Source organism: Natrix helvetica (assembly GCF_964273705.1).
Source record: "Natrix helvetica genome assembly, chromosome: 4".
Lineage (NCBI taxonomy): Eukaryota > Metazoa > Chordata > Lepidosauria > Squamata > Natricidae > Natrix > Natrix helvetica.
Window position 1 is genome coordinate 99,370,486 of NC_138550.1, and position 26,411 is coordinate 99,396,896.

The 26,411-nt window shown below is 42.7% G+C and overlaps 1 protein-coding gene across 1 annotated transcript in view; it reads right to left on the minus strand.

The window, feature by feature from the left end:
* Nucleotides 1–26,411, minus strand: part of ELOVL2 (ELOVL fatty acid elongase 2) — a 42,879-nt gene that overhangs the window by 11,377 nt on the left and 5,091 nt on the right. The window contains exons 2-4 of the mRNA XM_081953117.1: nt 11,400–11,463; nt 6,565–6,752; nt 3,030–3,107 (exon numbers count right to left, since the gene is read on the minus strand). Coding sequence (XP_081809243.1) covers nt 3,030–3,107; nt 6,565–6,752; nt 11,400–11,463 — 330 coding nt within the window. The remainder of the gene's footprint in view (nt 1–3,029; nt 3,108–6,564; nt 6,753–11,399; nt 11,464–26,411) is intronic.

Here is a 26,411-nt window from a genome sequence, read left to right on the forward strand (position 1 = left end):
AGTTACTGATGTTTGAACTGGCATCAGAATCAAAAACTTTCTCTTAACAAAAGGGTATAACTCAGGAGTGAAATTCAGCAGGTTCTGGAGAACCGGTAGCGGAAATTTTGAGTAGTTCAGAGAACCGGTAAATACCACCTCTGGCTGGCCCCAGAGTGGGGTGGGAATGGAAATTTTGCATTATCCTTCCCCCAGGAGTGGGGTGGGAATGGGGATTTTGCAGTATCCTTCCCCTGCCACGCCCACCAAGCCACGCCGACAGAACCGGTAGTAAAAAAAAAATTGAATTTCACCACTGGTATAACTCTTTGATTTCAGAATTAATGCATATGGAATTTACTCTGGTCTAGATAAATCTCTAATTTGGCAGTGTGAAAACTAGAGGATACAGAGAAACGAATCCATACAAGAAACCTTGATGACACTGGGAAGTATAGCAGCTGTTCCATTTAGCAAGTCCAGTAGGGTTAACCAGTAATAAAACTGAGAAACATAAAAGTACAGGCATTCTTGACTTATAACCACAATTCAGCCCAAAATTTATGTTGTTAAGTGAGCTTTGTCGCATTTTACAACCTTTCTTGTCACAATTGTTAGGTGAATCGCTGTTATTAAGTTAACACCGTTGTTAAGTGAATCTGGCTTCCCCATTGACTTCGCTTTTAGGTCACTCAAAGTAATCACATGAGCCGGGGACACAGCAACCGTCATAAATATGAGTCAGTTGCCAAGTGCCTGGATTTTGATTGTGTGACTGTGGGGATGGTGCAGTGATCATAAGTGTGAAAAACGGTCATAAGTCACTTTTTTTCAGTGCTGTTGTAACTGAACAGTCCCTAGACATTGTAAGATAGGTTGCAAGTTGAGGCCTATCTGTACTGAATCCTCAAAATCAGAATTGAAACTGAAACTGGATGGTAAGGAAATGACAAAGGTGTCATTTAGTTTATTTGATTTATCAAATAAATCAAGTTATTTGATTTGCATGTTGCCAGATTTCAACTAATCAAAGCACCCTGTTAAGCATGCATGCTAATTACACAACCTTTCAGGTCTTCCAGAATGCGTGGAGAGCCTCTACATTGACTTCCTAGTATGACACACCTTAATGGGTGTAGGAGTATAGACGGGGGTGGGATTCAGCTGGTTCGGACCAGTTTGGGAGAACTGGCAGCTCTGACAATCAGCTGAAAGTGAACTGGTTTGCTCTGAAGATCAGATGACCCCAGCCGCTTGTTCTTGCGCTTTTCTTACCTATATCCTTAGCTGATTAGCGCGGCAGAGCTGATTGCTGGGCCTCAGCTGTGTTACTCCCTAAGAACTAATACGGAAAGTAAGTTTTGGTAAAACTGCACGCATGCGCAGCGAAACATGTTGTTAAACTGGCAGGATCATTTTTTATTTTTATCAAATTTATTTTAATAAAATACTTTTGGAGTAAAAATCTAAAGATAGTTTTCTATTTAAGATACAATAATTTAGTTTATTCATCATGAAATGGAGCTTAGTTATGTGGCATGAGGCTATATATTCTGCAATATTGGGACTGTCGGTGAGTTAACAGCAGATCAGAGGAGGAGCTGCTGCGGGACAGAAATGAAAGTTGCTCTTTTAAAAATTGGGAGATGTTTTATGATTAAAATTGAGTTGATTTAAATCAAGCCTTTTTACTAGTGATTTAAATTGAGTTGATTTAAATCAAATCCACCCTGGGCACAATGGGGCCATAGTAAAACCTTTTCTAAAATACTATTTTTAGGAAAATAATTTTGGTGACAATTTAGCTAATAAAAAGCAAACAACTTGTACAAGAATTTGTATAAGATTAGGAAAACAAATCTTGTGCTCTGTTCCCAAACAAGAAGTAAGTAAAAATAAAAAATGTGGCAAATAAAAATTCCAATTGGAATTTAAGTACACAAAAGAGTGTTTCCCCTGGCTTTTGGACCAAGAGGTTAGGTGAGTTCTACTGCTGATGCGATTTTTTTAAATGATTGGGATTATTGCTTTGATTTTGGACATCATGGGCTATATGCAACAGCTGCTGTTTTTAATCCCTGTAGGTCACCCAAAGTCACTGTTGTAAAATAGGCAGTCATATAAATCAAACATAGACAATGCAATTGCATACTTGTCTATATAAAATAAGCGCCAAGGAATTCAGTGGGACAATAACTGCTAAGATTGTTGAAGTTTGTACAAAACATTGTAAGATATTACAGCAGACATACAAATTACAGCAGACATATAAATTATTTTCCATGCCTGGCTCACCCCTCCCCTTCCAGCCACCTCTTGCCACCAGGCCTCGGGTATGTTGTTTCCCCCCCCCCCTTCTCACACACACACTCTGTCTCTTGCTGTGTCTCTCTCTCTGTCCTCCCTCTCTCTCACACACACACTGTTTCTCTCCCTCTCTCTCTCTCTGTCTCTTTCATTCTCTCTTTCGTCTCTCTTTCTCTCTGTGTATGTGTCTGTCTCTGTCTGTCTCTGTGTCTCTCTGTTTCTCTCGCTGTATGTGTGTGTCTCTTGTCTTACTCTCTCTCTCTGCCGCTGCTGCCGCTGCTGCCAGGGGTGAGTGGGGCAGGGTCACATTGTGGCTCCACATCGTAATGGGCTCCAGGAAGAGGAGGGGAGCTGGTTTCCCAAATTGTGAAGCATGCTAAAGTTCACTGTGCTGCGCAAGGCGCTGCGAGAGCAGGGGGCAGGCAATGGAAGCTCTGAACCCAAAGTGGTGGGAGGTGAGTGCTGCCTTCAGCTCAATTGTACCACGATGAAGGCGGAATGCTTCGCTCCCACTCTGGAATATGGAGCGAGTTTCCATCCCCCGCCACCGCCTTTACCTTCTCAGGCCAGCCACCCAAGGAGTGACTGGGCAGGGAGGAGTGACTGGTGGGATCAGCTGACAGGGAGCTGCAGCAGAGGGCCGAAAGAGCTGCATGCGGCTCCAGAGCAGTGGGTTGCCTACCCCTGCATTAAAGCATGTGTGAACACATCATTGTTTCCTGTTAATATTAAGTTTCTTTTACCCTGATGTCAGCTTCTCCTGCGCTGGTCAAGTTCTGACATTGTAAGTTATAATTTCCTTCCCATGTAGCAAGAATTAGCTGAAAGAGAAAACATATTTATTACTCTGAATGGAAAATACTGGTTTTAATACTTTTTATGTTTTCAATGTTTTTTGTTCTTTTGGGTTCAAAAGATCAAATGCAATCTCATTTAGAAGTATAAATCCGCTATTCTAGCGATCTGATGAAATGGCTCATTATTTGAAAGTGCCCCTTTGCCTTCTGAAATGAACTTGTTTGGTCTCAGAGGAAGCAGATGGAAAGAGCAATATGATTTTTGCCTCTTGAGATATATTTTTGCAGGAACCTAATAGAGTGCATATTTCTTTGTCATAATAACAGCCTGTGTATCATTTTTCATGCTTACAAATGGCACAAAGTCATGAAGGCAGGCAAGAAACCTGAGAGTTTCTGTTTTGTGGATTCAGCTGGAAGGTTTAACTAAAAAGCTGATAAAGCTAAAATCCCAGAACCAAGTTTGCAAGGAACTTTCCCCCCATGTTCCTTATAGTCCTCTCTTTCTGTCACTATTGGATTAATTCTCTGGTCGTAAATATCAATTTCCATTTAATATGTACTCTGGAAGGATGACAGAGACATAAATCAGGAACTCTTCCTTTCTAAATTATCATTTTGCCATTATTTTGTACAAGTCAGCTATTTGTTTGCTACAAAATTCTGTTTAGTCAAAAAGAAAGAGTTGTTTATTGCTTGTTTAAAACCCATTAACGCATATTGCAAACATTCAAGAGAGTAGGCCAGCTACCACGAACAAAGGTCAAATAAATATAGTCCACCTTGACTTCTGAAGGAACTGGCAAAAGATATAAGCATCTGGGTGAGTCTCTCAGATTTTTTTTCTCTAATATTCACGAGTGGCTGAGAACCACTGACAGAGACTTTCCTGTGTAAATTCTGCTCATTATTCGGTTGATTTTGACAGTTGTTATGGTGCAGTGCTGCTTGAAGCAGGTGGTCCACAAATGGTACATAAGCTCTTCGTTTCAAATTGGTCAGCATTCCAAAATACATCTGGACTGAAATCTAAAAGTCCAAACTAGCTTATCTTACGTATCATTGCATCTCTTTCTATATTGCATGAATGTAGACAATATGAAACTTTTTTTCTTTGTGGTGCTATTGTGATGAGATAGGAAAAACTCCAGTGTTTTAACCAAATCCATGATTAATTAACGCTGAGAGGACGTTTTGTTCCTTTTCAGATGGATTCAGAAGGAACTGTGGAGAAAATCAGTGTGGAATCTGATCCAAAAAGCAAATTTAGGGCAAGAGAGGAGGTCCTACATCATTGCTTTGTTCAAGGAGCAATCCAGATTTCCTGCTTTGCTTTCTATGTAGGTTGCCTATTTTTAGATGCTTTTCAAAGAGCTAGTTTAATCCATGGCTTTAGATGGGCTGCTGAGATATAAGGCAGGCAGTACTTAAAGACCACAGCTCCTCTATCCCAGAAAAATAAATTACTAGAATATAGTGTATGATGTACACTAAGCTAAATAATCAAAATGTGGTAATTGTCATCCATAATGAGATAATGTTACCGCACAAAGTGATGTGAATGTTGTCTAAAACTATGGTCTTCGTAAAAGCTACTAGGCATTATTGTGTTTTTTTTAAATATGTCAGTGGTAATAGTTGCTATCTGTTTTGCAGTATCCTTAGAATATTCAAAATTCTGACATTTAAGCACTCAGTGGAAGAGTAAGGAAATTCTTCCTTAGTGCATATACCTGCACTTTAGCTAGAAAAGGACAGTCAAATCTCGCATACTCTGATGGCCACAGTCACTGTTTAATTCGGTAGTGATTGACATTCAGATTTAGTTAAATAGGAACAGCTATACCCAACTATGTCTTATTCAGGGGTGGGTTCTTGCAACCACTACTGGCGGTTCACTCGTGTTCGCACTTGATGCACGCTGTGTGCATATGCGCAGTACAATTAAAATTGTTCTACGCATGTGCAGAACTGAAAAATAAGATGGTGCCGCTGGGGGAATCAGTTTGGGGGTGTGGCAGGCCTGGGTCGCTGCTGGTTCCAGCGACTAAGGCCGCCGACCACTACTGGTTCAGCCAAACCGGTCCGAACCGGTAGGAACCCACCGCTGGTGTTATTGAATAAAATAAGACATTGTAGAAAGATTATTTTTAAACAGTTGTAATTTCATTAGAAAAAAAGTGTACTGGGGATAGAGAAGTATGAAATTTGAAATACGCAAATGCCCAAGAAAGCTCTCTATTTTGATAGATTAGTTAGGGAGGGAGAGAGAGGGAGGGAGGGAAAGGAAGAGAGATGATAGGCAGGCAGGCAGGCAATTCCTTTCTTACTCCTGTAGGTGGTGTGTGCCTTCCTCAATTTCACATCCTCTACCAGAAGCCTGGGAGTTTGAGGGTTCTGTGTAGTATCTTAGCTGTTCCGAATACTGCACTTTTTTGGACAGGGAGCTCTGAAGTTGTTCCTGGGAACTGTTAGGAGTGTTTCTATCACCACTGGGATCACTTTGGCATTTGCCTTACACATCCTCTCTAGTTCCTCCTTCAGAACCTGGTACTTCTCCAGCTTCTCACACTCCTTCTCCCTGATGTTGCTGGCACTTAGCACAGCTACATCCACGGTATTACCTTGGTTGTCTTCTGGTCTTTTTCTATTACCACAACTTCTATTACCATGACTTGCTGTTTGTCTGCATCTGTCCCACAGAATCTTAGCCCTCTTATTCTCCATGATCTGTGGAATCTCCCATCTGAACTTGGGAGGGTGTAACCCATACACTGTGCAGGTGTTCCTGTATACAATACCAGCTATTTGGTTGTGCCTTTCTTGTGTATGCCATCCTGTCTGCATCTTAGACCCTTCCATTATGTATTCGACTGTCTCTGAGGTTCCTCTGTATATTTTGAACATTGGCTCCTGTCTAGTGTGGTATACACCCTTGTTCTATGGGTCTAATGCTTAGTGCCTGTTCTTATGCTGCTATGAACAGTGCCTTGGTATTGTTGTTTTTACTCCTATTGAGTTACATAGAATAGAATAGAATAGAATAGAATAGAATAGAATAGAATAGAATAGAATAGAATAGAATAGAATAGAATAGACCAATGGTGGGTTCCTACCAGTAGTAACTTGGCAGCCTGGGTCGCTGGAACCGGCAGTGACCCAGGCCTGCCACGCCCCCGAACTGGTTCTCCCGGTGGCGCCATAGGTGCCCCCATCTTGTTTTTTGCTTCTGTGCATGCGCAGAGCAATTTTAGTTGTACTGCGCATGCATGCAAATCCCTGAGCGAACCGGCAATAGTCTCTGCTGGAACCTATCCCTGGAATAGACGTTCCTAAATGTACAGTATAGATGCATTTATAGCATCTCCCAATTCCACTTTGAGAAGGTTGAAGTCAATTTGACCCAAATATGCTTACCAAATCCCAATCAGTAGAATAAAAAACAGAGAAAAGAAAATTGTGCTCAGTTAAGAAGGCATACCTCTATCAGCATGTAAAACGATAGCACTGTGACGCCAAAGTTATATACAATAAGAAGACCCCTGAGTGACAAAGCAGGCCTGTTCTTCATAAACGTGGTGCCCAGACATATGAAGAGCAGATATAGCAGAGTGAGAGCAAAAGTAGGTAAGTACGAATCCATCATAAGCCAACCTCTGACCCTGGGATCTGAAGAAAGGACAATAAAACATATCCCAATAAAAAAAATCAATCACCACGATCAGTTCTTGCTTATTCTTCTAATACCCAAATTAAATTGTTATATAATCATATGTTATGATTATAATATACATACTCATACGCACATCCAAACACATCTTTGCATTTGCACATTAAATTTAAAAAAAACATTTATGGGAAGCAGCTATCATATCCTAGTCATACTACTGTAGCTAAGCTGTCCCTCACAGCATGCAGCAGACATGTCCAACTCAAGGCCTGTGGGCCAGATCCAGTGTGCGATGTCATGGTTAGACCTGGCGGCAGGGCCGCTCTGGAAACAGTGAGGGCCCAGCCCCTGCCTCCTTGGCCCCAGCCCACCCCAGCCCATCGAGGCACTCCCCCTGAGCATGCGCACAGGAGGCAGCCTAGAGGCCGTCATGCCCATCCAGCCACACCCACTTTGCCGCTATGAGTTGTCATAGTCTTACATGCAACTGGCCTTTGAGGGCAATCATAATGTGGATGAGACCCTTGATGAAACTGAGTTTGACACCTCTGGCATAGAGGCTTATTTGTAGACAATATTATGCTTGGGCAAGTTATTCAGATACAATACTGGTAGTCCTCGACTTACAACAGTTCATTTAGTGACCATTCAAAGTTACAAAGGCACTGAAAAAAGTGACTTATGACAATTTTTCATGCTTATGACTTTTGCAGCAACCCCCTGGTCGTGTGATTCATATTCAGAGGCTTGGCAACTGACTCTTACTTATGACGGTTGCAGTGTCCCAGAGTCACGTGATCTACTTTTGTGACCTTCTGACAAGCAAAGTCAATGGGGACACCAGATTAACTTAACAACTGTGTGACTAATTTAAGAACTGCAGTGATTCACTTAATAAATGAGATGAGAAAAGTAATAAAATGGAGCAAACTCACTTAACAAATTTCTCACTTAACAACATACATTTTGGGTTCAATTGTGGTTGTACGTTGAGGACTACCTATAGTTATTTGATGTACTGTAAATGATTTGTTTAAACTCCAGGAAGTCCTCAACTTATGACCACAACTGAGCTTAGAATTATGGTCCTTAAATTGTTGCTGTCATTAAACAAGGCACACATGCAATCCCGGCTTTTCCCATTGCAGTTATTTTGCAAGCATGGTATGCCTCAAGGGGTTGGGGAGGCCCTAGGTCAGTGGTGGGCAACCTTTTTTTTCAACTGAGCCAAATCTCGCCAAAACCACGATTGAAATTTATTTTGAGAGCCACATTTTTAAAACCGAAAATACATAGGATGGTATTCTAAAATTCTAAAAAATTCTAAAAAATTTCTAAACTCCATACTACTTGCAAATTAAATAGATTGTTAAAATGGCTCTACCATAACAAATAAGAGGAAAAAAAACACCTTCCTTTTGTTTATAAAGTAGTGGTTTTAATTTGCTCCAAATGATTTAACATTACAACGTGGGTGGGACTGGAATTTTTATTAGTCAGAAATGTGGTCACAAAGCATGATGTCATGTCATGTGACCGGGCTCTCCAGGGATCTGCAAAATTGGCTCTTAAGACTGGTGGACTTCAACTCCCAGAATTCTGAGAATTGAAGTCCACCAGTCTTAAAACAGCCAACTTTGCAGACCTCTGTGTTAGCCCAAAGCCTGGGGCTGGGCGGGCCTTGCTCCCCCATTGGTGGAGCCCCAAGAAGCGAGGAGGGAGAAAAAGAGACGGAGGCCAAGGAGCTTCTCCCCCCCCCCGCAAAAATCTTATCAGGGAACCGGCAGGCAGTAGCAAATTAGCTGATCACGCGGCATACACGGAAAGCGAGGTTTGACCGGGTGGGGCAGTGAAACTCCAGGGCTAATTCCCCATGAGAACTGTTGCCTCTGAAGCGATATTTTGCTCCAATATTTTGAAACTTTAAGCGTCCCTTTCCCTTTTTTCTTTTCAACCCACAATGATTAGGGAGGATCCTGAAGTCGGGCGGGGCTGAGAAGCGAGGAGGCAGAAAAAGAAACGGAGGCCAAGGAGCTTCCCCCCGCCCCCTCCCAGCAAAAATCTAACCGGGGAGCTGGGCGGGCAGTAGCAAATTAGCCGATCACGCCGCGTGGGCAGTAGCAAATTAACCGATCACGCCGCGTGATCGGCTAATTTGCTACTGCCCGCCCGGCTCCCCGGTTAGATTTTTGTTGGGAGGGGGAGGGGGCGAAGCTCCTTGGCCTCCGTTTCTTTTTCTGCCTCCTCGCTTCTCAGCCCCGCCCGACTTCAGGATCCTCCCTAATCATTGTGGGTCGAAAAGAAAAAAGGGAAAGGGGCGCTTGTTTTGAAGTGCCCCTTTCCCTTTTTTATTTTTGACCTACACTGATTAAGGAGAATCCCGAAGTCACAAGTCAGGCGGCAATGAACTGCGTTTAGCTGGAGCTGGCTGGAGACCGCGTGTCCACACCAAATACGTGACGCTGGCGCTGCACGGCAGTTAGAAATTAGTGTGCGGCATACTCTAGGCACGTGCGCGGCCGCGCAGGCGCGCACCTTAGAGGGAACAGTGCACATGACCCGACTGGAGCTGTGTGGAGCCGGCCGCCGGGGCTGCACACAGGGCGCGCACTGACAGAGGCTAGCTGCAGAGTCCTAACTTTTGGGGCGGCCGCCCGAGAGGAGGGAGGGGAGCGGGTGCCCGGCACACAGAAGAGCCGCATTAAAGTGTGTAAAGAGCCGCATGTGGCTCGCGAGCCGCGGCTTGCCGACCACTGCCCAAGGTTGATGAATGAATGGTCATAAGAGGACTACCTGTATAAGGTATGGTTGCTTAATATATCATAATAAACTGGAAGTAGAAAATAACTTATCAGAATCCAGTAACTCCCACTCTTTCAAATGTTCTGGATAACTAGTTCTGCTCTCCAATGATAGGGTTAGGGTGCTTGTGGAACTCCGTTGATTTGTTTTTTAAATATTACTTATGTGGTTTGATCCAGGTGGTCATGTTTCTTAAATTATGCATTTTCAAATGTTGTAAGGCATCCAGAGACTTTTGGGGCTCAGGCAATCTCACAATCCAACACAAAACAAACAAACAAAAAACAGGGAAGAAGTAAACTAGACATACGAGTTGGATCCACAAAATCTGTTTCCTGTTTCTCGGTCTAAGTGATAGGGAATGGGAAAAAGAATTGCTTTTTCCCTATTATTTATTTATTTATTTATTACTTGAACTTATTAGTCGCCCCCTCTCCCCACAGGGACTCGGGGCGACGTACAAAAGTATTATATAGCGTACAGAGGAGGTAAGAATAAATAAATAAGTTACAATACCTAAAAAAGTTAAAACCCCAGTGAAATTAACCATTAAAAACTAAAATTACCAATTAAAAATGCCCTGGGCTGGAGAGGTTGTAGTATTATGCCAGGTCAGCTAGTCGAAACAGGTAGGTTTTCAGCTTCATACGGAAGGAGCGAAGGTCGGTTGTTGTCCTGATGTCTGGGGGGAGGTCATTCCAAAGGGTGGGGCCCACTACAGAGAAGGCCCTACTCCTGGGCGTCGCCCTCTGGCACTCTCTGGAGGACGGCACCCGGAGTAGTCCCTCTCTGTGTGAGCGGACGGGTCGCAGGGATGTATGGGGCAGGACGCGATCCCGCAGGTAACTAGGCCCTGTGCCATGGAGCGCTTTGAAGGTGGTAACCAGCACCTTGAAGCGCACCCGGTAGGCCACAGGAAGCCAGTGCAGCTCGCGCAGGATAGGTGTTATATGGGAGAACCTCGATCTCCCCATAATTACCCGCGCGGCTGCATTCTGGACCAACTGCAGTCTCCGGGTGCACCTCAAGGGGAGCCCCATGTAGAGAGCGTTACAGTAGTCCAGGCGAGACGTCACCAGCGCGTGAGTGACTGTGCGCAAGGCCTCCCGGTCCAAAAGGGGCCGCAATTGGCGCACCAGGCGAACCTGGTGGAACGCCCCCCTCGCCACAGCTGCCACGTGATCTTCCATAGACAGCTGGGCATCAAGGAGGACGCCCAAATTGCGCGCCCCTTCCACCGGGGCTAATTGATCATCCCCGATGGCCAGCGATGGCATATGCTGGTTGAACCGGGAAGCCGGAAGCCACAGCCACTCTGTCTTGGAGGGGTTGAGCCTGAGCCTGTTGTCATCCATCCAGACCCGTACGGCTTCCAGACACCGGGACATCACTTCAACAGCCTCGTTGGGGTGGTTTGGGGTGGAAATGTACAGCTGAGTGTCATCAGCGTACAGATGGTATCCCACCCCAAAACCACGGATGATCTCGCCCAGCGGCTTCATATATATGTTGAACAGGAGAGGCGAGAGGATCGACCCCTGTGGGCCCCCACAGATAAGGGGCCTATACCCAAGTGGATTTCTTATCTCTCTTGAACATTGCCAAATTACAAAGAAATGAAGAAAGAATTTTGAAGTCAATGAAACGTTGCCAAATTTCGCATTTTAATTTACCATAGTAATATTATTTATTACTCAGCATGGTGGAAGTAAAAAAGGAATAGAATTTCTAAGGGTCTCCATCACTTACTGTGCTCAATCATTTAGATCAATTTTTCAGTAATACATTATTTCTAAATACCTGCTAAATCATTAGGTAGTCAAAAAGCTCCAGATAATGCATACCTCTTTCTCCAAACATATAATCCACAAACTCATTTACTTCTTGATCAAAAGCTTTCAGCTGTTCCTGAAAGGCAACAGAAAATAGAAACTGTATTATATTCTATAATGAATTATATTCTTTGTTTGTTCATATTTATATCAAAGATGATAGATAGACAGATTATGACAAAATCCTATGGTTGAAAAGAAACAATCTGCAGTCCTGAATCTTTCCTGCTTTGTGTTTTTTAATTGAAATGATTAGTACATCTTAAAAAGTCAGAAAAGGTTAATGAACGAAGTATGAATTCATGTAATCTGAGAATACAAACAATTTAATGATCCATTTTCAGTATTTAGATCTAAAAACCATTTGTATGAATGAATTTATATTTTAAAAAATTTAATAAGCTAAAAATAGACATCAGAATTGAATAACATCTTTAATCATGAGGTTCTTCAATGCTATTCACTATTGTTTTGAGTTTTAAAACAAGGCAAACCACAGTTGTGTCAATGATATAAAGAAATAAATATTTTGGCTTTCCAGTATTTTAACGCATCTGGAAGCTAAAAACAGAAACAATTAATTTCTTACGTTTATACATCTTAATGCAAATGAGCTGTAATTTGAGAACACATTCAAACAAAAATTGTTAAGTGATTTCAAGATTTCTTTTAACCTAAAAAAATAGGCATTGGAACTAAAAATGGTAACATTTGTCAATTTGAATACCTCCTTTTTATCCTTCTAAAAGCAATCTAGGAACGGTACAATTTGCACAATAGCATGTTAGAAGAGATTGTGATATTTATGGAATTCATGATCTGATTTGATTAAGTTAATTTCAAATCATTCTGTCAAAGTTTATTGAGATTTTAAAGAAAGCTATTTTGCTTGATATAAGAATTTTATATAATATTGAAGATTGATAATGATTGCAACTAATAACTTCTGGTAAACGTGAAATCTTCTTACTCTTATTTGAAACTGAGTTAGAATTTGTCAATAGTCATTTGCAAAATATATTCAGAAATAATATAGTTAGTCAATTATTACAAGGGAAAATCAATGGAAAACTAAGAATAGACGTATGGTGAAATCTCAAATACCGATTCTGTAATTAAAGAGGATTATTCAACCAATTTAGTAAATTAGAAACTAGCTAAACAAGCACAGATTAAATTGGAGCTATCTGTTCTCAGTTTCTATTAGCAACCAAACAGAATTTAGCTGCATTATGTAACTGTTTTTTTTAAGAAGGAACTAGATCTAATGATTGTCAGTTCAAGGGGGAGAAAGGAATCATATGTACACTAGTAATAAATTGAAAGAACCATTGCAAAGGATACAGCAACAATTATGACCACTGTTCCACAGTCACAAGAATATAAGGGTTGTATATATGGAGTTTTCTTAAATGTGCCCTCTGAAACTGCTGATGAAATGTTTCTGTAACATGTGGGAATAATCAATAATGAGCAAATCAGGATACATTGCTGGTTTGGCACACTACAATTGGTTCCCTAGAATTCATGAATATTTTGTTCATTTTATCATTGTCTACCTAAATAATTTCCTCAGGAACGAACCTAACTCCTTCATATCCACCCCAAAGGCTTAGAATATTCAAGGGAATAAATCCATGATGCCCTGCTACAAAGTTAATTTAAAGGTTAAGCACAAGATGAGGGAGACATCTTAACTGTATTTTAAACTGTCTCCAAACCTTCTCCGTTAATTGGCCCAATGTACCGTACCTGATACAAATATTAGGATATAACCTATTTCATTGAGGGCCGGATCAGTATTGTGGTTGTCCTCCAGGGGGCCAGGAGGATGGGTGTGGCCAGGGTGGTCGCGACCGAGTGGGTATGGCCCAGGGTGTGGCCAGCTCAATGTCATGTGGGAGGTGTCTGTGGAGGCTGGGCAGGGTTGGGGAGGGAATCCAGGGATCTCCAGCAGGTGGGGCAGTAGGCAGGAGGCTCATCCTGCAGAATGAGATGAGGCAAGGCAAGGAGCAGGGTGGCTTCAGCCAGAAACCGTCATCCACTGCGTGCTCAGCACCCTTGGTGCTTGGGGACCGATGGTTGCTGGCTGCATGCCCGAGGGGCAGTGCCAGGACAGTGCCGCAGATCTAAGGCTGGCCACAGTCCAGCCCAGATGGCCACCACCAGGTTGCAGATCCGTGTCCCGAGGGCCTTGATCTAACCACCTCGTGGGCCGAATCTGGCCCGCGGGCCTTAAGTTTGACACCCCTGACACCCTCCTTACATTTGCTTCACAGGTTTTCTTCAGGATAGGAACAGATGCATAGCTGAATTTAACAAAGGCTATTTAAGGCAACAATGTAATATTTTTTAACTAGATTGCATTATATCAGACTTGTCGATTGTTTGATGAGTAGCTCTGAAGTTGCTTGCTTCTCCCATAGAACGCTTCTAGAATGCAGGCAATACAATAATTTCTGGAAAAGATGTGTGGGTTTTGCCAATAATACTTGAAATGCTAATTGGATTATAGTTGCCCAGATTGTCCAATCTAACAATCACAGTCCCAACTTTTAGGGATAAAATGTCCACAGATCAATACAGATAAGAAGACATGCCAAATTGGGACCCACCATTCTATATTATTTTTGATTAGGTTGTCATACACAGCTTTTCTTGGTTTCTGCTGTTTCACCAACTAGTATAAGTTTGAGGGTCCTTTAGAGAGAGAACTTTTCTAGCCCAACTAAATAGAAGTGGAAATCAATCAAATATTTATTCAGACAAGTTTTTATTCTGATTTGTCACACTCTGTGTATCTGGATAGAGAAAACATGCATGGTCAACAAGCAGAAAATTCAGTGGCCTTTCTTTTGTTATTCTTTTGGACGTTGGCAATTTTCCGTTACATGTCATTAGCAGAATTGGATTGCAGCATTTTATTGGCATTTAAATATAGCATTTCTAATGTCAGGTGTTACTGGTGACTTTTTTCCTACAGGAACCCAGATTATAAGCTATTGCATTTCATTCAAGTGCATGTTCTCTGGTGAAAATCAGATTTTTTTTCTCTGAAAATCAGTGGCTAATAATTTAGAATAAGTTGACTCAAGACCCACGATTATTAAACAAGTCAGAATAGCAAACGGGGTTGTTTTAATTGTTTGGGAAATTGCAATGCAACAGAGAAATTGATAAAGGACTGAGAATAGTAAGATGGGACAAGGCTGAATATATTGGATAATCGTAAATACAGATTTACATTCTCATGCTCCTGGTATACAAGTAGTCCTTATTAGGGTTTGATAATTCTGTCATTAGGCAAAGTGGCCACTAAGTGAAACTGACGGTGCTTATGATCTTATTTCAGCTTTCCTTTGTTTTATGGACCTTTTTCATTTTTTAGCGAACAGCCACTAAACGAGTCAGTTGCTAAACAGAGACTACTTATACTACAATAGCATGTTATTATACAAGAATGCTCTGTGAGCTTTGCCAGTATAGATATTAACAAGGTCAGGACAGAGTATTCTTTAAATAATAAGGTGCTTAGGCAACACATGATGCTGAAGGAAACTATCAAAGTATCTTTGAAAGATGTAGAAAATGCTACTATGTTATAGTTTGAAACAACTGCAACTGTTTTGTTAATATAAGCCACACATTCTTAGGGCTTATTGTGTAATTAGGCAGTAATCACCAAATTTGGCAACTGCTGATAGATTGCAATAACACTTTGGAGGGAAGAATTATGAGCCTTGTGATCTCAACTGCATTCCCTTAGCTTGTAGCCTTCAGGTATGATGGAGGATACTACCGGTATTTCATACATACTGCCCGTTCATACATAGAAACCAATAAATGTTCAGTTGAAACCTGCACTTCTGTTATGTATTGCTTAGCAGCCATTCCTTCCCTGTTAGTAAATTCATAGTATTACCAATATGGGATTTTGAGCAGAGATGGTATTCAGCCCGTTCACTCCGGTTTGGGTGAACCGGTAGCGGCGGCTGCAGGAGGCTCCACCCACCTGCCCTGATGTAATGCGCAACCTTCTGCACATGCACAGAAAGTGGCATGTGTAAGCGAAACTAGCACACATGCACTCACATTTGAAAACCGGTAGGGAAGGGAAGGGAATCCCAACACTGATTTTGAGCCTTAATCCAAATTATCCAAACACCTTAAAACTGTCATAGCAAGGCTACTTCACTCCCATCAGATATTTCAGACTTTTGGTGGGTTTGCTTGGAGCAGATACATAGATATACATATGCACAACTGTGCAATGGCTGCTGGAGAGTCGCCTTAATAGTAGCCCTTGAGTTGTAGATTCCTTTTCCCCAACTGACCTTATAATTTATTTTAATTCCTTTCTTTTGTTTACCTTTATTGCCATTTGCAAGGTAGATAAAATGATTAACAAATTATAAAAATGAAGTATATCTTATTCTCAAATAAATATGCGTGGCATTTTAGCATTAATTATGTTGTTCCCATATTGCTAAGTTTTAAAGCATGTCCTGGGTTAGATTACTGGCTTTCCAGACCTAATATTGTTTCTTTTGCTAATCCACAGTTTATATTACAATATAAAATCCAAACGCAATTTAGTCCAGAGTAACAGAAAAATATGAAGTGCTTGTTTGTTCTTTCCTACTAGCCTACACTTAGTTTTGTTGCTTCCTGTTCCTGCCCAGATGGTGTAGTTTTTTTAATGAATGCCTTAATGATAGATACCAGACAAATCAGTGGTGGGTTGCAGGCAGTCCGCCCTGGTACAGGTGTACCGGAGCCTGCCCGGAGCACTGGGTACCGTTCCGGTACGGTGCTCTGGAGGGCCTACCCTCCTGCCCTCGCTCCTTACCTGTCTTTAAAGTCTTCTGCACTTCCACCACACCACGTACAGCACCTGCGCGATGCTCTGCTGAACAGCTGGAGCGTTGCGGAGGCTCGTGGAGGTGTCGCTGGACAGTAAGACGCACGCACGCACTGCACGCATTCATGTGGATGACGCCGGGCCCGTTCCAACCGTACCAGTTGGAACGGGAGCCGGAACCCACCACTGGAGCAAATGATTAAACGTTAATCATTAATGATGAGAATACACTGAAATGGAAAGGTATTAAAAATATTCTGGCAATTCACAAAAGTGTGTAAAGGTTAAAAGCAAAAATGTAAGAAATACTTTTACAATTGAATGTGCTTGAAAATGATCATTAGCCTCCCACAATAATTGTACTGGGTCATTTATTTATTTTTTAATGAAATACAGTTAGTCCTTGTTTAACAACCACTCGTTCCACCACTTGTTCAAACTTACCACAATGTTGAATGAGCTGTAATTAACAAGCAGTCTTTGCAACTGTATTGGTTGCAGTGTATCTGCAGTTACGTACTGTAGCTATGATTCAAGAATTCAATTACATCATCACAAAATCCCACATTCAGGTGATCACCATTTTATTGATTAAATGACAAGAAAAGTCAATAGGCTAACTGGCGGGAGGGCCCAAATGGGTACCACCTGCTGTCCTTCTTAACAACCCACGGTGATGCACTTTAATTGTCAGAGGTGAGAAGGAGGATGTAGGACTCAGTGGGGCAGGATGGGGAAAGATAAGAGGGGAGGAGTTTATAGGAGTAACCAAGTGCCTGAATTTTGTTCATGTGACCACAGCACTGCTTCAGTGGTCAGATTTTTGCATAAACGAAAAGCATTATTTATTGTCTATAGCCACAACTATTCATACAACCAGCAGGCATAATGTGAAAGCTTGAGGAAAGATTTAGAGCGTATGCTTTTGAAAATGTGTAATGAGCTGTGAACATAGTCATTGAAAGAACTGAGCCTTAATTATCTTTTGGAAGCATCAGAAAGCATCTAATTCCTTCACTTGGTCATGGTGAGACGATACACAATTAAAGGATACTATATTCCAGTTTTTCATAGCAAATATGTGCCCAGAAGGGGTGCATGAATAGGCTGTATGGAACCAATTATCTTTTCTCATGGAAAATAATTACATTCTTGTTTCACTCTTTATTCAGCTCCCACATTCAACTTTGAAAGAGAGGGGCATCTATATTAAAATTGCAATGTCTGCATGCATATTAGCACAACTGTAACCAAATGGGGCTAAAAAGACCCCTCAGTTGGCTAACTTAAACAGTGCTGCATAAAATGTTTTCAATACATTAAAAACAGAGGGGAAAACAGGAGGAAAAATGAGCAATTATCTGATATGACCGTTTCACTAAGTGGCAAATGCAATTCAATAACAGCAAGAGTAATGTGATGCACACTGCAGCTAGGAATCCATGTTTCACTTATAAAATGATGGGGATTAGCTGTCAGTGGCCAAACTAAGAAAAAGACCTTGGGTCTTTGTATATTTTTTAGTGATACACCTGCACAGTGTCCAGCAGCTATAATGAAAGTAATTCCATGCTACGTGTTATTAGAAAAGATATACAGTAGACAATATAGATTATGCTATGATGTCCATATCCAAATCTATGGCGCAACCACACCTAAAATACTTAGCATAGTTCTGGTCAGCATGTATATCATGAACATATAGAAGATGCATTTGGGAGCAAGTAAGATAACAATAGCTTGAATACCTTATACTGGATGCAAGTACAGGATGTAAAAGCTGAGGATTTTTGGCTTAAAGATGCTTATGAAGTGTTATGAAGCTTATACATTTATGCATGGTAAAGAATAGGTGAACAAGAAGTAGGGTTAAGGTTGGAACCATGGTGGTGCAGTGATTAGAATGCAGTATTGCAGGTTAATTGTGCCGACTGTCAGCAATTTGATTCTTAGAGGCTCAAGGTTGACCCAACCTTCCATCCTTCCAAGGTAGGTAAAATGAAGACCCAAATTGTTGGGGGCAATCTACTGACTCTGTAAACTGCTTAGAGAGGGCTGTAAAGCACTGTGAAATGGCACAGCACTAGCACTTAGACTTATATATGGCTTCGCAGTGCTTTACAGCCCTCTCTAAGTAGTTTACAGTGTCAGCATATTTCCCCCAGCCATCTGGGTCCTCATTTTACCGACTTTGGAAGGATGGAAGGCTGAATCAACCTTGAGCCAGTGATACCCGAACTGCCAAACTGCTGGCAGCCAGTGATCAGCAAAAGTAGCCTGCAGTACTGCATTCTAACCACTGAGCCACCGGAGCTCATATATAGAAGTCATATATAGAAGTATAGAAGTCTATGTACTATTTTGCACAGAGACAGCCTTGGTCGCGTTGGTTGATGATCTCTGGAGGGCCAGAGATAGAGGTTGTTCCTCTATCCTGGTCCTATTAGACCTCTCGGCGGCTTTTGATACCATCGACCATGGTATCCTATTGCGCCGGTTGGAGGGGATAGGAGTCGGAGGTACCGTTTTGCGGTGGTTCGGCTCCTACCTCTCCGACCGGAGGCAATGTGTGTTGACAGGGGGACAGAGGTCGACCCCGAGGCCACTCACTTGTGGAGTGCCACAGGGGTCGGTCCTCTCGCCTCTCCTGTTCAACACATATGTGAAGCCGCTGGGTGAGATCATCCGTGGTTTTGGGGTTGAGTATCACCTCTACGCTGATGATACTCAGCTGTATATTTCAACTCCAAACCACCCCAACGAGGCTGTCGAAGTGATGTCCCGGTGTTTGGAGGCCGTCAGGGTCTGGATGGGGGGACAACAGACTTAAACTCAACCCCTCCAAGACTGAGTGGCTGTGGCTACCGGCACCTCGGTTCAGCCAGCTGATCCCATCGCTGGCCATAGGGGGCGAACAATTGCCCCCTGTGGAACGGGCGCGCAATTTGGGCGTCCTCCTTGATGCCCGGCTGTCAATGGATGACCATGTGGCAGCCGTGGCAAGGGGGGCGTTCCACCAGGTTCGCCTGGTGCGCCAATTGCGCCCCCTACTGGACCGGGATGCCCTACGCACGGTCACTCATGCGCTGGTGACGTCCCGCCTGGATTACTGCAACGCTCTCTACATGGGGCTGCCCTTGGGACGCGCCCGGAGACTGCAGTTAGTTCAGAACGCAGCCGCGCGGGCTGTGATGGGGAGTACGAGGTACTCCCAAGTAACACCTCTCCTGCGCGAGCTGCACTGGCTGCCTGTGGTTTTCCGGGTGCGTTTCAAGGTGCTGATTACCATCTTTAAAGCGCTCCATGGCACGGGACCTAGTTACTTGCGGGATCGCATCCTCCCACATACATCCCTGCGGCCAATACGCTCACACAGGGAGGGACTTCTCCTGGTGCCGTCCACTAGGCAATGCCAGCGGGCGACACCGAGGAGTAGGGCCTTCTCTGTGATGGGCCCAACCCTCTGGAATGACCTCCCCCCCGACATTAGAACCACTTCTGACCTCCGCTCCTTCCGGCAAAAACTGAAGACCCACCTGTTCCGATTAGCAGGCCTGGCATAATTCAACTGTCCCTCCTGGCAAATGTATTATATCTGGTTATTTTAGGGGTTTTTAATTTACTGTATTTGTTTTTAGGGGTTTTGAATTTATTTTATATCTGCTTTGTACAGTTCTTTTAACTGCATTTTAACCTCCTCCATGTCAATTGTCAACTGTACATATTTAATTTTATTGTATCTTGGTATATTTTGTATTTTGTATTTTGTATGAACTGTACACCGCCCCGAGTCCCTTTCGGGAGAGGGGGCGGTCTAGAAGCATTAAATATTATTATTATTATTATTAATGTCCCATGATGCTAGATTTAGAGCAGGGGTCTCAGACTCAAGGCCCAGGGGCTGGATCAGGGCCACGGGGTAATCCTGGAAACAGTAAAGGACTGGCCCGCAATGCCTCTGCCAACAAAAATGGAACTCAAAAGGGCCACGGGCGGCCTTCCCGAGCTCCGTTTTCACTGGTAGAGAGTTGCAGGAAGCCATTGCAGCTATTGTGGCCCGCCAGCGGCCAGCAGAGCTGGCAGCAGATTTGGACAGTGAGGAGGTTGGAGAGGAGCATAGGCCAGTCCTGGAATCTGGGGAAGGCTCTGAGGAGGGCTATGTGTCGGAGACAGAGAGCGGGCCAGGGCCATATGCCAGTTATCAGCTGCCTTCAGAGTCAGACATCAGTGAGGCAGATGAATAGCTGCAGCCTGTTCCCAGTGTCCGAATGCACAGAGTTGCCAGATGAATGGAACAGCTAAAAAACAGGGGTCGACTTGGGAGTAAGGCCACAGGTGGACGATGAATGCCCCAACACTGGAAGTCTTTAAGAAGATGTTGGATAGCCATCTGTCTGAAATGGTATAGGGTTTCCTGCCTAGGAAGGGGGTTGGACTAGAAGACCTCCAAGGTCCCTTCCAACTCTGCTATTGTATTGTATTGTATTGTAGTGTAGTGTAGTGTAGTGTAGTGTAGTGTAGTGTTGTGTTTGTTGTGTTGTGTTGTATTTATTGTATTGTATTTATTGTATTGTATTGTATTGTATTGTATTGTATTGTATTGTATTGTATTGTATTGTATTGTATTGCATTAATGACTCCTCCCAGAGGAAATAAAAGAGGAGCAAAGGGGAAATGGAGTTTGCCGGAGACAATTAGTTAGCTTAATTGGTTCGTAACCCTCTGAGACTCCTTGCCAAGTTTTGCAGATACCAGGCTGGCAGCTCTCTAAGACAGATAAGGTCTGTGACTGTAAATACTCCCTTGAAAGCCTTTGTTGGATGTGAATTAGAAGAATTCACAGTAAATTAATAAAAGGGGTTTTTGTCGGGACGGGACAAGGAGTTTGCTTCATGCTCTTGGGAAGCCTAGGTCAGAACAGCAGACAAAAATGGAGCTCAGGAGCCCATTTTCACTGGCAAAGTACTTGGGCCATTACAGGCAGAGTGCCTGTGACACAAGTGATGTCAAACTGGCCAGGCCCACCCTGGGTCACTGAGGTCAAACACAACCCTGATGCAGCCATCAATGAAATCGAGTTTGATACCCCTGATCTAGAGTGTTATTCTACTTTTAGAAGATTTAAAATTCATAAGAAAAAATACTTATTTATGCAGGATCTAATTAACCTACGGGATATACTGCCCCAGGATGTTATGTTGAATGCTAGTTTAGATGGTTTGAAAAGAGGACAGGTCTATGACTAGTGGCTAACAGCTGGTTGCTGTCTTTAGGCACAGGGGCAGTCCGCCTCTACATGCAAAGCATGAAGGAGTAATCATGCTTGATGAGAGTTGCTTTGATCTTCTTTTGTAAGCTTCCTTGATGTATCTAGTTAGTCCTGTGTGAGACAGAATGTTGGCCTAGAAGATGGTCCAAGGCATGATCCACCACAGCTACATTAATTTTTTCATATATTTGTTTAAGAGACCTAAACCTCACCTATATGGTTATCTGCATCTTACATACAGAAAAAAGATCTGTTGTGTAATATGTAGTTCCGCATGATATTAGATGTTTCTCATCTCTGATTAATTTTTACATAATGACTTTTTTTCTTTCATGCTTTGCAGATTAAATCCGCCCCATAAAAATCTGATTTTGGTTACTGGATGGCAACAAAAGAGAATGTGAGTTTGCACAAGAATTCCTTTCCCACACAAAGCTGTCCCCATTTTCCTCTCAGGTTTTATTGATTTCAGCAACACAATAAGGAATAGAAAATGTTTTCTTGTAGACTTATTGAACTATTTCAATTTAGAAACACTTCTTAATACATTGCTCACAGAACTATCAAGAGCTAAAAGAAGCAGTATTTGGTTTTGGATGTGATATATTTGTTATAGTATGTCTCCTTGAAAAGATGCAAAAAGTTTCTAAGAAATGCATTAACTAAACAAATAATACATTCCTACTATTGGCCACTTCTAGTCTGCTATGCATGCATATGAATGCAGAGGTGTGGAATCTGTAGACCTCTAGATGTTTTGAAGTATAACTTGGGCAATAAGAAAAATCCTAGGAATTGAAGGGTCACATTCTCCCAGCAGCAGAATGGTTGAGCTCATGTGTGAAAGACTGCAGTCTCAAACTTCCTGTCCCAGAGGTCCTCTGAGACTACAAACTATTCACTGCCTAGGTATAGCAGAATAACAGAGTTGGAAGGGACCTTGGAGGTCTTCTTGTCCAACCCCTTGCTCAGGCAAGAAGCCCTGACTTAGACAAAAGAAGATGTGGGTAATTAATTTATTAAAGTACTTCTAATTTTGAGATACTCTGGTGTTTAAAAGATTTCAAGGTACACAAAACACTCTGAACACCAACTAGTAGTCAGAAGGTATTATGGAAAGTCCTTAATTTCACACCACATGGACAGACTTAACCATAGATTTAAATGGGCAGTTGTTAGCTTTGTAGACTAGGACATGTGCGAAAAATGCTATAAAATTCCTGGAAGCCTGACACTCAGACAAATCAGCCATCAACAGGTACATAGACATAAAGAACATTAATATACCATTCAAAAGAAACAATAAAAAAGCCAAAAAGGAAACAAAAGTACCTAAACACCTCCTCACCAGCAATCAACATCCAGATTAACACTAAACCAACAATCAAGAAATGAACAATATCCCAATCAAGGAACTACCAACTTAGACAAATAAGTAAAAAAGCAACCTAATCAAGGAATCACCAAGATTTCTCCCACCAATACTGACAGACAAACCACTCATACATAAAATAAGAGCAAACCCCACTCCCTTCTAGTACTGATGTTACGTTGTTTAGTAATGAAACATCTGCAAGAAAACAACCAAGCTCAGACAGCACCAAGAACCCAACATAAAATACTCTATTTACTGAGCACATGTGGATAACATAAATTCCAAACAACAGAAATTAAACTTAGTGTAGTTCTTAACTAACTTCCTCGAAGAACCAATGATCTTGAATCAAATTGCTTTCGGATTTGTTACCCAGACAAATCTTTCTACATGCAAATTCCAATTTTAATTGGATGTGGATGGGGGTATCTTATCTCTCCCTCCTGTTTAATGGACCTTGGAATGTTTTTGCTCTTTTTCTCTGATACTAAAAGAACAAACATTCTTCCAAGGAGAAAGGAGGAAATTTCCCTTGGGAAATCTCTTTTTGCTATGTTCTAAAGTATCTCTTCTTCAGCGAGATGTTGATTTCTAAGTCCGAATTCACAACTTGCCAGTTGGCACAAGCAACTGGCAAGCGGGCTGAAAGAGGGAAAGCAGAGGTAGGAGATTATCTTCCTGTCGTTGCCGTCCCAAAAATCCTATAAGATTACAAAGATCAGGTGAGAAATGTCAAGTGTCAAATTGTGCTGCATCACAGACATATTTTTTGGTAAGAAATATGGCAAATACCTATTTCTGTTCTTGACCCTTATGCACAATATGGACTGAAGGTGTATAAGGGTCAGTGAAGGTGCATAAGATTACTAGAGCGAATAATATTCAAGTTTAGTTAATTAACTGCGATTAACAAAATAGAAATAAAGCAGTTAAAGCTAGGTTCTCAAGGATACAATTTCCCCCCACCCCCATCTTTTTCCATCTGCAGACCCAAGAATAGATATTAATTATTAATAAACTCAATTGGTAAGTGAATGTACAATTGTTTATATACAATTTAGGTTTATGTTATGTATGTTTTCTTAGATGAATGGTAACAACGGGGAAAATATTCCCTCAAAAGACAGTTTTCCCTCTCATCTTCTGTCATTTTAATCCATTCTATAATACTGGACATACAGTTTGTACACAGATTAATACTCTAGCTGCATTGCCAGAAATGTGTGAAATATATCCATTCTAAGTCTTGACTTTGTTGAAAAATGGCGCAGTGTAACCCAGATTTCTTCTATACTTTCACTATTGGAAAAATATGATACCCAATCATGCATATGCTATGTATAAATTTCAAATCAAAGGAAGATGAAGCAAATTAATTTATTCCAACCTATTAAAATTCTTGCTATGTAGTAATGCCTTCCATAAGTTATTACAATAGCCTAATCTGGAATCCAGGATGCCCAGTGTAGCATAATGGTCCATTATCGTTGGATAATATCTACCGTGTTTCCCCGAAAATAAGACATGCCCTGCTAATAAGCCTAATCGGGCTTTTCAGAGCATGAGCCATAACAAGCCCTCCCCTGAAAATAAGCCCGCCCCAAATATTTAAGCGCATGCGCAACCAGTCCCTGCCATTAACACTGTACTACCTACCGGCTTCCCGGGCAAAAAGAGGGCTCCCGGCAAAAACAGCGGCAGGCCAGCAATGTGATCAACCCCTCCTGCCTGTTCCTTCTCGTCCAAAAAAACACCGCCCACCCCAATGGCAAAGGCAGCCTGCCTGGTTCCCTTCCTCACGTTCCTCGCCATTGTGCTCAGGGAAGCGGCTGGTGAAAAAAAAACTTCTCACGAGTTCAATCAAACATCTTGAAATCGCGAGAAGGTTTTTTTTTTACCAGGGGCTTCCCTGAATACAATGTTGAGGAATGCAACAAAGCTAGAAAGGTAAGAGGTGCGCCCCGCGGCCCAACACCGCCCACTTTGCCCCAATGGTAAAGGCAGCCTGCCTGCTTCCTTTCCCCGCTGTCCCTTTAACGAGGGGCAGCAGGTGGGGGGGGGAGAAGCGAGGCACGCCTCCTACCTTTCCAGCTCCATTCCGTTCCTCGCCCTTTCGCCGATTGAATCCCCTTGTAAAAAAAATCCTCATGAGTTCAACTCGCAAGATTTTTTTAACAAAGGGATTCAATGAGCGAAAGGGCGAGGAACGCGACGGAGCTGGAAAGATAAGAGGTGTACCTCACAGCCCAACACCGCCCACCTCGCCCCAAAGGTAAAGTCAGCCTGGCTGGTTACCTTCCCCGCCATCCCTTTAACGAGGGGCAGCAGGTGGGGGGGGGGGAGAAGCGAGGCATGCCTCTTAACTTTCCAGCTCCGTTCCATTCCTCGCCCTTTCGCCGATTGAATCCCCTTGTAAAAAAAACCTCATGAGTTCAACTCGCAAGATTTTTTTAACAAAGGGATTCAATGAGCGAAAGGGCGAGGAACGCGATGGAGCTGTCAGTCTCTGGTAGCGCTAGGACATGCGTCGCGCTTCTCCCCCCCCACCTCTCACTCCTCACTAAAGGGATGACGGGGAAGGGAACCAGCCAGGCTGCCTTTACTGTTGGGGCGAGGTGGGCGGTGTTGGGCTGTGAGGTACACCTCTTATCTTTCCAGCTCCGTCGCGTTCCTCGCCCTTTCGCTCATTGAATCCCCTTGTAAAAAAAATCTTGCGAGTTGAACTCATGAGGTTTTTTTTTACAAGGGGATTCAATCGGTGAAAGGGCGAGGAACGGAACGGAGCTGGAAAGTTAAGAGGCATGCCTCGCTTCTCCCCCCCCCACCTGCCACCCCTCGTTAAAGGGATGGCGGGGAAGGGAACCAGGCAGGCTGCCTTTACCATTGGGGCGAGGTGGGTGGTGTTGGGCCGCGAGGCGTGCCTCTTACCTTTCCAGCTCCGTCGCGTTCCTCGCCATTGTATTCAGGGAAGCCCCTGGTAAAAAAAAAACCTTCTCGCGATTTCAAGATGTTTGATTGAACTCGTGAGAAGTTTTTTTTTTTACCAGCCACTTCCCTGAGCACAATGACGAGGAACGCGACGGAGCTGGAAAGGTAAAAGGCGCGCCTTGCTTCTCACCTGCCCCAGAAATAATAAGCCCTCCCCTATAATAAGCCCAAGGCCATATTTCGTGGGGCAAAAGAAAATAAGCCCCTGTCTTATTTTCGGGGAAACACGGTAGAGAAATACAATTTAGCCATGTAGTTGTAATCCTGAGGCTGTCATATTTTCTCTTAATCAACTAACTATATACTACTAAAACTCTCATCATGATCTTTTACTGGGTGAAACAGTCCATCATAGGGTAAAAAGGGTTGAACCAACATATCTTAAATGTGCTAATGTACAGAATGTATCCAAAATCTGGGATCCATGACTCCTAAGGGAATGAAATTTAAAGATTTTGTGGCTGCTTCGGTGCTGCTGGCTGCTGCTGGAGTGCCTGGTAAGCTCACATGATCTTCATTTTCAACATTCTG